The sequence below is a fragment of the Zeus faber genome (assembly GCF_960531495.2).
Source record: "Zeus faber genome assembly, chromosome: 18".
Lineage (NCBI taxonomy): Eukaryota > Metazoa > Chordata > Actinopteri > Zeiformes > Zeidae > Zeus > Zeus faber.
In genome coordinates this window covers 30,972,266-30,984,765 of record NC_137210.1, presented here as the reverse complement: position 1 = coordinate 30,984,765, position 12,500 = coordinate 30,972,266, and the positions used below count along the sequence as shown (strand labels likewise).

At 44.6% G+C, this 12,500-nt stretch overlaps 2 protein-coding genes across 2 annotated transcripts in view; one reads left to right on the top strand and one right to left on the bottom strand.

The window, feature by feature from the left end:
• Nucleotides 1-9,622, bottom strand: part of dusp19a (dual specificity phosphatase 19a) — a gene marked incomplete at its 3' end in the record, with an annotated part of 29,522 nt that extends 19,900 nt beyond the window's left edge. The window contains exon 1 of the mRNA XM_080018996.1: nt 9,306-9,622. The remainder of the gene's footprint in view (nt 1-9,305) is intronic.
• Nucleotides 9,207-12,500, top strand: part of frzb (frizzled related protein) — a 17,327-nt gene continuing 14,033 nt past the window's right edge. Inside the window, exons 1-2 of the mRNA XM_080019276.1 lie at nt 9,207-9,256; nt 9,612-9,856. Of these exons, the coding sequence (XP_079875402.1) occupies nt 9,634-9,856 (223 nt within the window). The 5' untranslated portion in view covers nt 9,207-9,256; nt 9,612-9,633. The remainder of the gene's footprint in view (nt 9,257-9,611; nt 9,857-12,500) is intronic.

Sequence of the window (12,500 nt, the reverse complement as noted above, 5' to 3'; positions counted from 1 at the left end):
AACCGGTCCGTACCGTTGACACTGTGAGGTACAACCAGTACAACAGGCCCGTACCATTGACACTGGGAGCTACAACCAGTACAACCGGTCTGTACCGGTGACACTGGGTGGTAAAACCAGTACAATTGGTCCGTACCAGTGACACTGGACCTTGGATCTGAACCACATCCAGCAGCGTGTCGGACCTTGGATCTGAACCACCTCCAGGAGCATGTAGGACTTGGATCTGAACCACCTCCAGCAGTGTGTAGGACCTTGGATTTGGACCACCTAGAGCGGCATGTATGACCTGGATCTGAACCACCGACAGAGGCATATACCACCTTGGATCTGAACCACCTCCAGCAGTGTGTAGGACCTTGAATTTGGACCACCTAGAGCGGCATGTATGACCTTGGATCTGAACCACCTCCAGCAGAATGTACGACCTATGATCCGAACCCCCTCCGGCTGCATGTATGACCTTGGATCTGAGCCACCTCCAGCAGCATATACGACCTTGGATCTGAACCAACTCCAGCAGCATATACAACCTTGGATCCAAACCACCTCCAGCGGCATGTAGGACCTTGGTTCTGATCCACCTACAGCGGCATGTTTGACCTTGGACTGAACCACCTACAGCAGCATATACGACCTTGTATTTGAACCACCTCCAGCAGAATGTACGACCTTGGATCCGAATCACCTCCAGCGGCATCTAGGACCTTCGATCTGAACCACCTACTGCAGCATGTATGACATTGGATCTGAACCACCTGCAGCGGCGTGTAGGACCTTGGATCTGAACCACCTACAGCGGCGTATAGGACCTTGGATCTGAACCACCTCCAGCGGCGTATAGGACCTTGGATCTGAACCACCTACAGCGGCGTGTAGGACCTTGGATCTGAACCACCTCCAGCGGCCTGTAGGACCTTGCATCTGAACCACCTCCAGCGGCGTGTAGGACCTTGGATCTGAACCACCTACAGCGGCGTATAGGGCCTTGGATCTGAACCACCTCCAGCGGCATGTAGGACCTTGCATCTGAACCTCCTCCAGCGGCATGCAGGACCTTGAATCTGAATCACCTACAGCAGCGTGTAGGACCTTGGATCTGAACCACCTCCAGCAGTGTGTAGGACCTTGTATTTGGACCTCCTCCAGCAGTGTGTAGGACCTAGGATCTGAACCACCTTCAGCAACGTATAGGACCTTGGATCCGAACCACCTCCAGCAGCATGTAGGACCTTGGATCTGAACCACCTGCAGCGGCATGTATGACCTTGGATCTGAACCACCTCCAGCAGAATGTACGACCTTTGATCCGAACCCCCTCCGGCAGCATGTATGACCTTGGATCTAAGCCACCTCCAGCAGCATATACGACCTTGGATCTGAACCACCTCCAGCAGCATATACGACCTTGGATCCAAACCACCTCCAGCAGCATGTAGGACCTTCGATCTGAACCACCTACGGCGGGGTGTAGGACGTTGGATCTGAACCACCTCCAGCAGCATGTAGGACCTTGGATCTGAACCACCCGCAGTGGCATGTAGGACCTTGGATCTGAACCACCTCCAATGGCGTGTAGGACCTTGGATCTGAACTACCTCCAGCAGCATGTATGACCTTGGATCTGATCCACCTGCAGCAGCAAGTACAACCTTGGATCTGAACCACCTGCAGCGGCATGTAGGACCTTGGATCTGAACCACCTACGGCGGCGTAATGGACCTTGTATCCGAACCACCTCCAGCATCATGTACGACCTTGGCTCTGATCCACCTCCAGCAGCATGTACGACCTTGGCTCTGATCCACCTCCAGCAGCATGTACGACCTTGGATCTGAACCGACTCCAGCGGCGTGTAAGACCTTGGATCTGAACCACCTACAGCGGCATGTAGGACCTTGGATCTGAACCACCTCCAGTGGCCTGTAGGACCTTGCATCTGAACCACCTCCAGTGGCCTGTAGGACCTTGCATCTGAACCACCTCCAGTGGCATGCAGGACCTTGGATCTGAATCACCTACAGCGACGTGTTGGACCTTGGATCTGAATCACCTCCATCAGCGTGTAGGACCTCAGGTTCAAACAATTCGTTCATAGTGAACAAATCATTGAAATGACCCAGAAGTCTGGAGTCAGTTCATCAGTCATTGATAAAAGAGTCACTTGTTTCACTCGAGAGAGTGAGACAAACTCTGCCCCAATAACTACTGAGACCTCTGTGTGAGCAGGAAGAGTTACGGTTAAGTAGGGTTATGTTTAAGTTGGGTTATGGTTAAGTAGGGTTGTGATTAAGTAGGGTTACGGTTATGTAGGGTTAGGGTTAAGTAGTGTTAGGTTAAGAAAGGTTAGGTTAAGTAGTGTTATGTTCAGTAGGCTTATGTTAAGTAATGTTTGGTTAGGTAGGCTTAGGTTAATTAGTGTGAGGTTAAGTAGGGTTAGGTTAGGTAGGTTAAGGTTAAGTAGGGTTAGGTAAGTCATGTTTGGTTAGTTAGGTTGAGGTTAATTACAGTTAGGTTAAGTAGCGTTAGGTTAAGTAATGTTAATTTAGGTAGGCTTAGGTTAATTAGTGTTAGGTTAAGTAGTGTTCGGTTCAGTAGGGTTAGGTTGTCATGTTAGGTTAGTTAGGCTTAGGTTGATTACAGTTAGGTTAAGTAGGGTTAGGTTAAGTAGTGTTAGGTTAAGTAATGTTAGATTAGGTAATGTTAGGCTAATCTGTGTTAGGTTAGGTAGGTTTAGGTTAAGTAATGTTAAGTTAAGTAGGGTTAGCTTTAGTAATGTTAGGTTAAGTAGAGTTAGGTTAAGTAGGGTTAGGTTAAGTAGGGTTAGGTTAAGTAGGGTTAGGTTGTCATGTTAGGCTTGACATGTTAGGCTTAGGTTGATTACAGTTAGGTTAAGTAGGGTTAGGTTAAGTAGGGTTAGGTTAAGTAATGTTAGGTTAAGTAGTGTTAGGTTAGGTAGGTTTAGGTTAAGTAATGTTAAGTGAAGTAGGGTTAGGTTAAGTAGGGTTAGGTTCAGTAATGTGAGGTCAAGGTTAAGTAGGGTTAGGTTAAGTAGTGTTAGGTTAGATAGGCTTAGGCTAATTTGTGTTAGGTTAAGTAGTGTTAGGTTAAGTAATGTTAGGTTAAGTAGGGTTAGGTTAAGAAGGGTTAGGTTAAGTAATGTTAGGTCAAAGTTAAGTCGAGTTAGGTTAAGTAATGTTAGGTTAATGTTAAGTAGGGTTAGGTTAATGTTAAGTAGCGTTAGGTTAAGTAGTGTTAGGTTAAGAAGTGTTAGGTCAAGGTTAAGTAGGGTTAGGTTAACTAGTGTTGGGTTAATGTTAAGTAGCGTTAGGTTAAGTAGTGTTAGGTCAAGGTTGGTTAGGCTTAGGTTAAGTAGTGTTAGGTTGAGTAGGGTTGGGTTAAGTAATGTTAGGTTTGGTAGGCTTAGGTTAATTAGTGTTAGGTTAAGTAGCGTTAGGTTAAGTAGGGTTAGGTTAGGTAATGTTAGGTTAGGTAGGCTTAGGAAAAGTGTAGTTAGGTGAAGTAGTGTTAGGTTAAGGTTAAGTAGGGTTAGGTTAATCCCAGGTAACAAATAATGTACAGTATATCACGGATCAAAGTCCAGATTCTAACCTGACATTATTATTCAAAATAAACAAAATATGATGCATGAAATCACTAAATAAATTTTCTATATAATTTATATAATGTAAGTATATATATATATATATATATATACAGTATACACACATACAAATATATGTGTGTATATATGTATATATACACCCACATTACAGAGGTTGCAGACACTTTGGAATCCACACTGAGCAAAGACAAGGATTGCTATAAAAGAAGAGAAATGATTGTAGTTGGGACCAATCCAATCCTAGCTCATGTCACCTCCTTGAATAATATGTTGTAATTATATTAACAATAATAATAATAATGATCAGTATATATCTACATATTAGCATACACCTGGTCACCAGAACTCACAACATGAAATAGAAAAAGGAGATAAGTACTAAATGGGAAGGACTGTAGAAAGAATCAATGACCTGCAGACAGATGTTACACAACACATCTGTAACATCATCCAGAGGGTGAAGTGACCAGAACGACCTTCGACCCAACAACTCAGCACACATTGACAACCCAATTAGGACCTGAATCAATAAATTCCAATCAGTTATTGAATCTGTAACAGACCATGTCCAGGGGTAAACAGCAATCAACGCATGTAACATCCCATAATATTTCCAATTGAAAAAAGAGGCGTTACATTCTGTTAACGGGTCAAAAAGAGCAACGCTCTCTCAACCACACCCTCAGTCAACTGGTCCTGTACTCCATCCTTCAGGAAATCCTCTTCCTATTCCTGTCCTCCATCCTTCGGGAAGTCCTCCCTCTCTTCTTGTCCTCCATCCTTCAGGAAGTCCTCCCTCTCTTCTTGTCCTCCATCCTTCAGGAAGTCCTCCCTCTCTCCTTGTCGTCCATTCTTCAGGAAGTCCTCCCTCTCTTCTTGTCCTCCGTCCTTCAGGAAGTCCCCCCTCTCTTCTTTTCCTCCATCCTTCAGGAAGTCCTCCCTCTCTCCTTGTCCTCCATTCTTCAGGAAGTCCTCCCTCTCTTCGTGTCCTCCATCCTTCAGGAAGTCATCCCTCTCTTCTTGTCCTCCATTCTTCAGGAAGTCCTCCCTCTCTTCTTGTCCTCCATCCTTCGGGAAGTCTTCCCTCTCTTCTTGTCCTCCATCCTTCAGGAAGTCCTCCCTCTCTCCTTGTCGTCCATCCTTCAGGAAGTCCTCCCTCTCTCCTTGTCGTCCATTCTTCAGGAAGTCCTCCCTCTCTTCGTGTCCTCCATCCTTCAGGAAGTCATCCCTCTCTTCTTGTCCTCCATTCTTCAGGAAGTCCTCCCTCTCTTCTTGTCCTCCATCCTTCGGGAAGTCTTCCCTCTCTTCTTGTCCTCCATCCTTCAGGAAGTCCTCCCTCTCTCCTTGTCGTCCATTCTTCAGGAAGTCCTCCCTCTCTTCGTGTCCTCCATCCTTCAGGAAGTCCTCCCTCTCTCCTTGTCCTCCATTCTTCAGGAAGTCCTCCCTCTCTTCTTGTCCTCCATCCTTCAGGAAGTCATCCCTCTCTTCTTGTCCTCCATCCTACAGGAAGTTCTCCCTCTCTTCGTGTCCTCCATCCTTCAGGAAGTCTTCCCTCACTTCTTGTCCTCCATCCTTCAGGAAGTCCTCCCTATCTTCTTGTCCTCTACCCTTCAGGAAGTCCTCCCTCTCTTCTTGTCCTCCGTCCTTCAGGAAGTCCCCCCTCTCTTCTTTTCCTCCATCCTTCAGGAAGTCCTCCCTCTCTCCTTGTCCTCCATTCTTCAGGAAGTCCTCCCTCTCTTCTTGTCCTCCATCCTTCAGGAAGTCATCCCTCTCTTCTTGTCCTCCATCCTACAGGAAGTTCTCCCTCTCTTCGTGTCCTCCATCCTTCAGGAAGTCCTCCCTCACTTCTTGTCCTCCATCCTTCAGGAAGTCCTCCCTATCTTCTTGTCCTCTACCCTTCAGGAAGTCCTCCCTCTCTTCTTGTCCTCCATCCTTCGGGAAGTCCTCCCTCTCTTCTTGTCCTCCATCCTTCAGGAAGTCCTCCCTCTCTCCTTGTCGTCCATTCTTCAGGAAGTCCTCCCTCTCTTCGTGTCCTCCATCCTTCAGGAAGTCATCCCTCTCTTCTTGTCCTCCATTCTTCAGGAAGTCCTCCCTCTCTTCTTGTCCTCCATCCTTCGGGAAGTCTTCCCTCTCTTCTTGTCCTCCATCCTTCAGGAAGTCCTCCCTCTCTCCTTGTCGTCCATTCTTCAGGAAGTCCTCCCTCTCTTCGTGTCCTCCATCCTTCAGGAAGTCCTCCCTCTCTCCTTGTCCTCCATTCTTCAGGAAGTCCTCCCTCTCTTCTTGTCCTCCATCCTTCAGGAAGTCATCCCTCTCTTCTTGTCCTCCATCCTACAGGAAGTTCTCCCTCTCTTCGTGTCCTCCATCCTTCAGGAAGTCTTCCCTCACTTCTTGTCCTCCATCCTTCAGGAAGTCCTCCCTATCTTCTTGTCCTCTACCCTTCAGGAAGTCCTCCCTCTCTTCTTGTCCTCCGTCCTTCAGGAAGTCCCCCCTCTCTTCTTTTCCTCCATCCTTCAGGAAGTCCTCCCTCTCTCCTTGTCCTCCATTCTTCAGGAAGTCCTCCCTCTCTTCTTGTCCTCCATCCTTCAGGAAGTCATCCCTCTCTTCTTGTCCTCCATCCTACAGGAAGTTCTCCCTCTCTTCGTGTCCTCCATCCTTCAGGAAGTCCTCCCTCACTTCTTGTCCTCCATCCTTCAGGAAGTCCTCCCTATCTTCTTGTCCTCTACCCTTCAGGAAGTCCTCCCTCTCTTCTTGTCCTCCGTCCTTCAGGAAGTCCCCCCTCTCTTCTTTTCCTCCATCCTTCAGGAAGTCCTCCCTCTCTCCTTGTCCTCCATTCTTCAGGAAGTCCTCCCTCTCTTCTTGTCCTCCATCCTTCAGGAAGTCATCTCTTTCTTCTTGTCCTCCATCCTACAGGAAGTTCTCCCTCTCTTCGTGTCCTCCATCCTTCAGGAAGTCCTCCCTCTCTCCTTGTCGTCCATTCTTCAGGAAGTCCTCCCTCTCTTCGTGTCCTCCATCCTTCAGGAAGTCCTCCCTCTCTCCTTGTCCTCCATTCTTCAGGAAGTCCTCCCTCTCTTCTTGTCCTCCATCCTTCAGGAAGTCATCCCTCTCTTCGTGTCCTCCATCCTTCAGGAAGTCCTCCCTCTCTCCTTGTCCTCCATTCTTCAGGAAGTCCTCCCTCTCTTCTTGTCCTCCATCCTTCAGGAAGTCATCCCTCTCTTCTTGTCCTCCATCCTACAGGAAGTTCTCCCTCTCTTCGTGTCCTCCATCCTTCAGGAAGTCCTCCCTCTCTCCTTGTCGTCCATTCTTCAGGAAGTCCTCCCTCTCTTCGTGTCCTCCATCCTTCAGGAAGTCCTCCCTCTCTCCTTGTCCTCCATTCTTCAGGAAGTCCTCCCTCTCTTCTTGTCCTCCATCCTTCAGGAAGTCATCCCTCTCTTCGTGTCCTCCATCCTTCAGGAAGTCCTCCCTCTCTCCTTGTCCTCCATTCTTCAGGAAGTCCTCCCTCTCTTCTTGTCCTCCATCCTTCAGGAAGTCATCCCTCTCTTCTTGTCCTCCATCCTACAGGAAGTTCTCCCTCTCTTCGTGTCCTCCATCCTTCAGGAAGTCTTCCCTCACTTCTTGTCCTCCATCCTTCAGGAAGTCCTCCCTATCTTCTTGTCCTCTACCCTTCAGGAAGTCCTCCCTCTCTTCTTGTCCTCCGTCCTTCAGGAAGTCCCCCCTCTCTTCTTTTCCTCCATCCTTCAGGAAGTCCTCCCTCTCTCCTTGTCCTCCATTCTTCAGGAAGTCCTCCCTCTCTTCTTGTCCTCCATCCTTCAGGAAGTCATCCCTCTCTTCTTGTCCTCCATCCTACAGGAAGTTCTCCCTCTCTTCGTGTCCTCCATCCTTCAGGAAGTCCTCCCTCACTTCTTGTCCTCCATCCTTCAGGAAGTCCTCCCTATCTTCTTGTCCTCTACCCTTCAGGAAGTCCTCCCTCTCTTCTTGTCCTCCGTCCTTCAGGAAGTCCCCCCTCTCTTCTTTTCCTCCATCCTTCAGGAAGTCCTCCCTCTCTCCTTGTCCTCCATTCTTCAGGAAGTCCTCCCTCTCTTCTTGTCCTCCATCCTTCAGGAAGTCATCTCTTTCTTCTTGTCCTCCATCCTACAGGAAGTTCTCCCTCTCTTCGTGTCCTCCATCCTTCAGGAAGTCTTCCCTCACTTCTTGTCCTCCATCCTTCAGGAAGTCCTCCCTATCTTCTTGTCCTCTACCCTTCAGGAAGTCCTCCCTCTCTTCTTGTCCTCCGTCCTTCAGGAAGTCCCCCCTCTCTTCTTTTCCTCCATCCTTCAGGAAGTCCTCCCTCTCTCCTTGTCCTCCATTCTTCAGGAAGTCCTCCCTCTCTTCTTGTCCTCCATCCTTCAGGAAGTCATCTCTCTCTTCTTGTCCTCCATCCTACAGGAAGTTCTCCCTCTCTTCGTGTCCTCCATCCTTCAGGAAGTCTTCCCTCACTTCTTGTCCTCCATCCTTCAGGAAGTCCTCCCTATCTTCTTGTCCTCTACCCTTCAGGAAGTCCTCCCTCTCTTCTTGTCCTCCGTCCTTCAGGAAGTCCCCCCTCTCTTCTTTTCCTCCATCCTTCAGGAAGTCCTCCCTCTCTCCTTGTCCTCCATTCTTCAGGAAGTCCTCCCTCTCTTCTTGTCCTCCATCCTTCAGGAAGTCATCTCTCTCTTCTTGTCCTCCATCCTACAGGAAGTTCTCCCTCTCTTCGTGTCCTCCATCCTTCAGGAAGTCTTCCCTCACTTCTTGTCCTCCATCCTTCAGGAAGTCCTCCCTATCTTCTTGTCCTCTACCCTTCAGGAAGTCCTCCCTCTCTTCTTGTCCTCCGTCCTTCAGGAAGTCCCCCCTCTCTTCTTTTCCTCCAAACTTCAGGAAGTCATCCCTCTCTTCTTGTCCTCCATCCTACAGGAAGTCCTCCCCCTCTTCTTGTCCTCCATCCTTCAGGGATTCCTCCCTTTCTCCTTGTCCTCCATCCTTCAGGAAGTCCTCCCTCTCTTCTCTTTCTCCATCAAACAGGAAGTCCTCCCTCTCTTCTTGTCCTCCATCCTTCAGGAAGTCCTCCTACACTTCTTGTCCTCCATCCTTCAGGAAGTCATCTCTCTCTTCTTGTCCTCCATCCTACAGGAAGTTCTCCCTCACTTCTTGTCCTCCATCCTTCAGGAAGTCCTCCCTCTCTCCTTGTCCTCCATCCTTCAGGAAGTCCTCCCTCTCTCCTTGTCCTCCATTCTTCAGGAAGGCCTCCCTCTCTTCTTGTCCTCCCTCTCTCCAGAAAGAATGGGACATTATCTCTCCCCCTCTTTCTCTGTCTCTCTCTCTCTTTCTGTCTCCCTCTCTCTCTCTCTCCCCATATCTCTACCCCCCCTCTTTCTCTCCCCCCTCAACTCTCTCCCTCTCTCCCCCTCTCTCTCTGTCTCTCTCTCTTTCTGTCTCTCTCTCCCTCTCTCTCTCTCCGTCCCCCCTTCCTCCCTCTCCCCTCCTCTCTCTACCTGTCTCGCTCTCTCTCGCTCTCTCTCCGTCCCTCTCTCGCTCGTGACGTCACAGTTTAACCAGCGCAGCAGCGGGTCAGAACCAGCAGACAGACAGAAAAGAGACAGACTCCACTAAACTACCTGGGTGATTCTTTTTCTTTTTCTTTATTTGTCTTTGTAAACACATGGATTACCTTTCACTTTCCGCTGCGTCTCCTCTAACTTGAAGCTTTATCTGGAGGTTTCTCAAGCAGCGGCGCCTCCTCCTCTCCTCCTCCTCCTCCTCTCCTCCGCCTCCTCCTCTCCTCCGCCTCTTCCTCTCTTCCTCCTCCCTCTCCTCTTCCTTCTCTCCTCCTCCTCCTCACCACTCCTCCTCCTCCCCCCCTCCTCCCCTCCTCCTCTCATCCTCCTCTCCCTCTCTTCTTCTCTTCCTCCTCCTCCTCCTCCTCTACTACTCCTCTCCTCTTCCCCTTCTCCTCCTCCATCTCCGTGGAGCACAGAGCGATCCCTGCCGGACTCCAGATGCTGTGCTCCGGGCAGCCCCTGCCAGCCGCCTCGCTGCTGCTGGGGCTCTTGCTGGGACTCCTGCTGCGGCCCCGCGGAGCCCTGTCCGCTGCTTGCGAGCCGGTCCGCATCCCGCTGTGCCGCTCCATGCCCTGGAACATGACCAAGATGCCCAACCATCTGCACCACAGCACCCAGGACAACGCCGTGCTGGCCATAGAGCAGTTCGAGGGGCTGCTGGGTAAGTTCTGAAACAAGTTATCATCTTATCCTTTATGGAAAAAATCAGTTCGAATAACAAATCATAACTGATCCGATGTCATCATGACTGATCTGGTCTCATCATAACTGATCTGATCTCATCATAACTGATCTTACGTCATCATAACCGATCTGATTTCATCATAACTGATCTAACATCATCATAACTGATCTAATCTCATCATAACTCATCTTACATCATTGTAACTGATCTCATCTCATCAACACTGATCTCATCTGATTATAACTGATCTGATCCTTTATAATCATAAATTGTCATCATAATTCATCATAATTGATCTTAAATCGCCATAACTGATCTGATCTCATCATTACATTTCACTGCATATATGTATGGAAGTATGTATATGTATGTGACAAATAAAAATCTTGAATCTTGAATAACTGATCTGAACTCATCATAACCCATCTTATATCTTCATAAGTGATCTGATATTATCATGACAGAGTCTGATCTCATCATAACTGATCTGATTTCATCATAACTGATCTTACATCATACTAATTCATCTGATGTAATCATAACTGATCTTATATCAACATAACTGATCTGATGTAATCATAACTGATCTTATATCATCATGACTGATCATATCTCATCATAACTGATCTGATGTTATCATAACTGATCTTATATCATCATAACTGATCTGATCCTTTTTAACTGATCTGATCTCATCATAGTTGGTTTGACCTCATAACTGATCTTACGTCAACAAATAACTAACTATGATAACTAATAATAAACAAATGACTAACTGTAATCGGTTATCAAACAACCAAGTGCAATAACGAGTAACTCACTAATAATTAACTATAATGACTCATAACTAACTAATATCTAACTCTAATAGCTAGTAACTAATAACTAACTATTAACTAACATATAACTGGTCATTAACTAACAACTGACTGTAATAACTAATTAATAACTAACTGTTGTAACTACCAGCTAGTAACTAAATAATAACAAACTTTAATAACTAACTAATTCCAATAACTAAGTGTAATAGCTAACTAATTACTAACTGTAATAACTAGAAAATAATAACCATTATAATAAAGGGTTAGTTATATAGTTTTGTTTATTATTATAATAAACAAAACTATAATAAGAACTACTAAATAGTTACAAAATAATAACTTACTGGAATAACAAACTAATAATTAACTTTAAGAACTAATAAATAACATATAACTAACTGTAATGACTAGTAACTAACAAATTACTAACGGTTATAACTAGTAACTAACTAATTGCTAACTGTGATAACTAGTAACTAACAATAGCTAACTGTAATAACTAGTAACCAACTAACAACGAACTGTAATAACTAGCACCTAACTAATAACTAACTGTAATATCTAGTAACTAACAATGACTAAAAAAACTAATATCTAACTCTTATAACTAGTAACTCACTAACAACTGAACAAACTAACTAATAACTAGCAATTTCTAACTAATAACTACTAACTAATTAATAACTAACTGTAACTGTAATAACTAACTAATCACTAACCAGAATAATGAGTAACTAGCTAATAACTAACTGTAATAACTAGTTACTACCTAATTGTAATAACGAGTAACTTTTATAAAAAAACAAAACTATAATGATAACTACTAAATAGTAACAAAATAATTACTGACTGTAATAACTAAAAACTAACAGTAAATACTAGTAACTTACTAATAATTAACCATTATAACTAACTTATAACTAGTAGATAATAAATAACTATAATAACTAATAACTCACTGTAATCGCTACTAACTAACAAATAACTAACTACAATAACTACTAAGTAGTAACTCAATTATTTCTAACGGTAACAACCAGTAACTAACAAATGACTAACTGTAAAAACTAGTAACTAACAAACAACTAACTGTATTAGCTAATTAGGTAATTACTGACATTTATGACTAGTAACTAACTCACGACTAACTGTAATAGCTAATAACGAAATGTAATACCTACTAACTAGTAACTAACTAATATAAAACTGCAATAACGAGTAGCTAACTAATAACTAAATGTAATAAAAATAACTAACTACAATAAATTCTAAGTAGTAACTTACTAATTTCAAACTGTAACGACTAGTAACTAACTAATAACTAACTGTAATAACTAACAAATAACTAACTTTGATAACTAGTAACTCATGAACTGCCCTAATAAATAACTAACAACTAGCAAATAACTAATAACTAATAACTAGTAACTAATTAATAGCTAACTGTAAGTGTAATAACTTGCTAATCAATACATATTTACATAATATATAATATATACCCAATAACTAACTGTAATAACTAACAAATAACCAACTTTGATAACTAGTAACTAATTAATAATTCGTAGATATCTAATATCTAACTCTTATAGCTAGTAACTCATGAACTGCCCTAATAAATAACTAACAACTAGAAACAAACTAATTACTAATAACTAGTAACTAATTAATAACTAACTGTAGGTGTAATAACTTGCTAATCAATACATATTTACATAATATATAATATATACCTAATAACTAACTGTAATAACTAACAAATAACCAACTTTTATAACTAGTAACTAATTAATAACTCG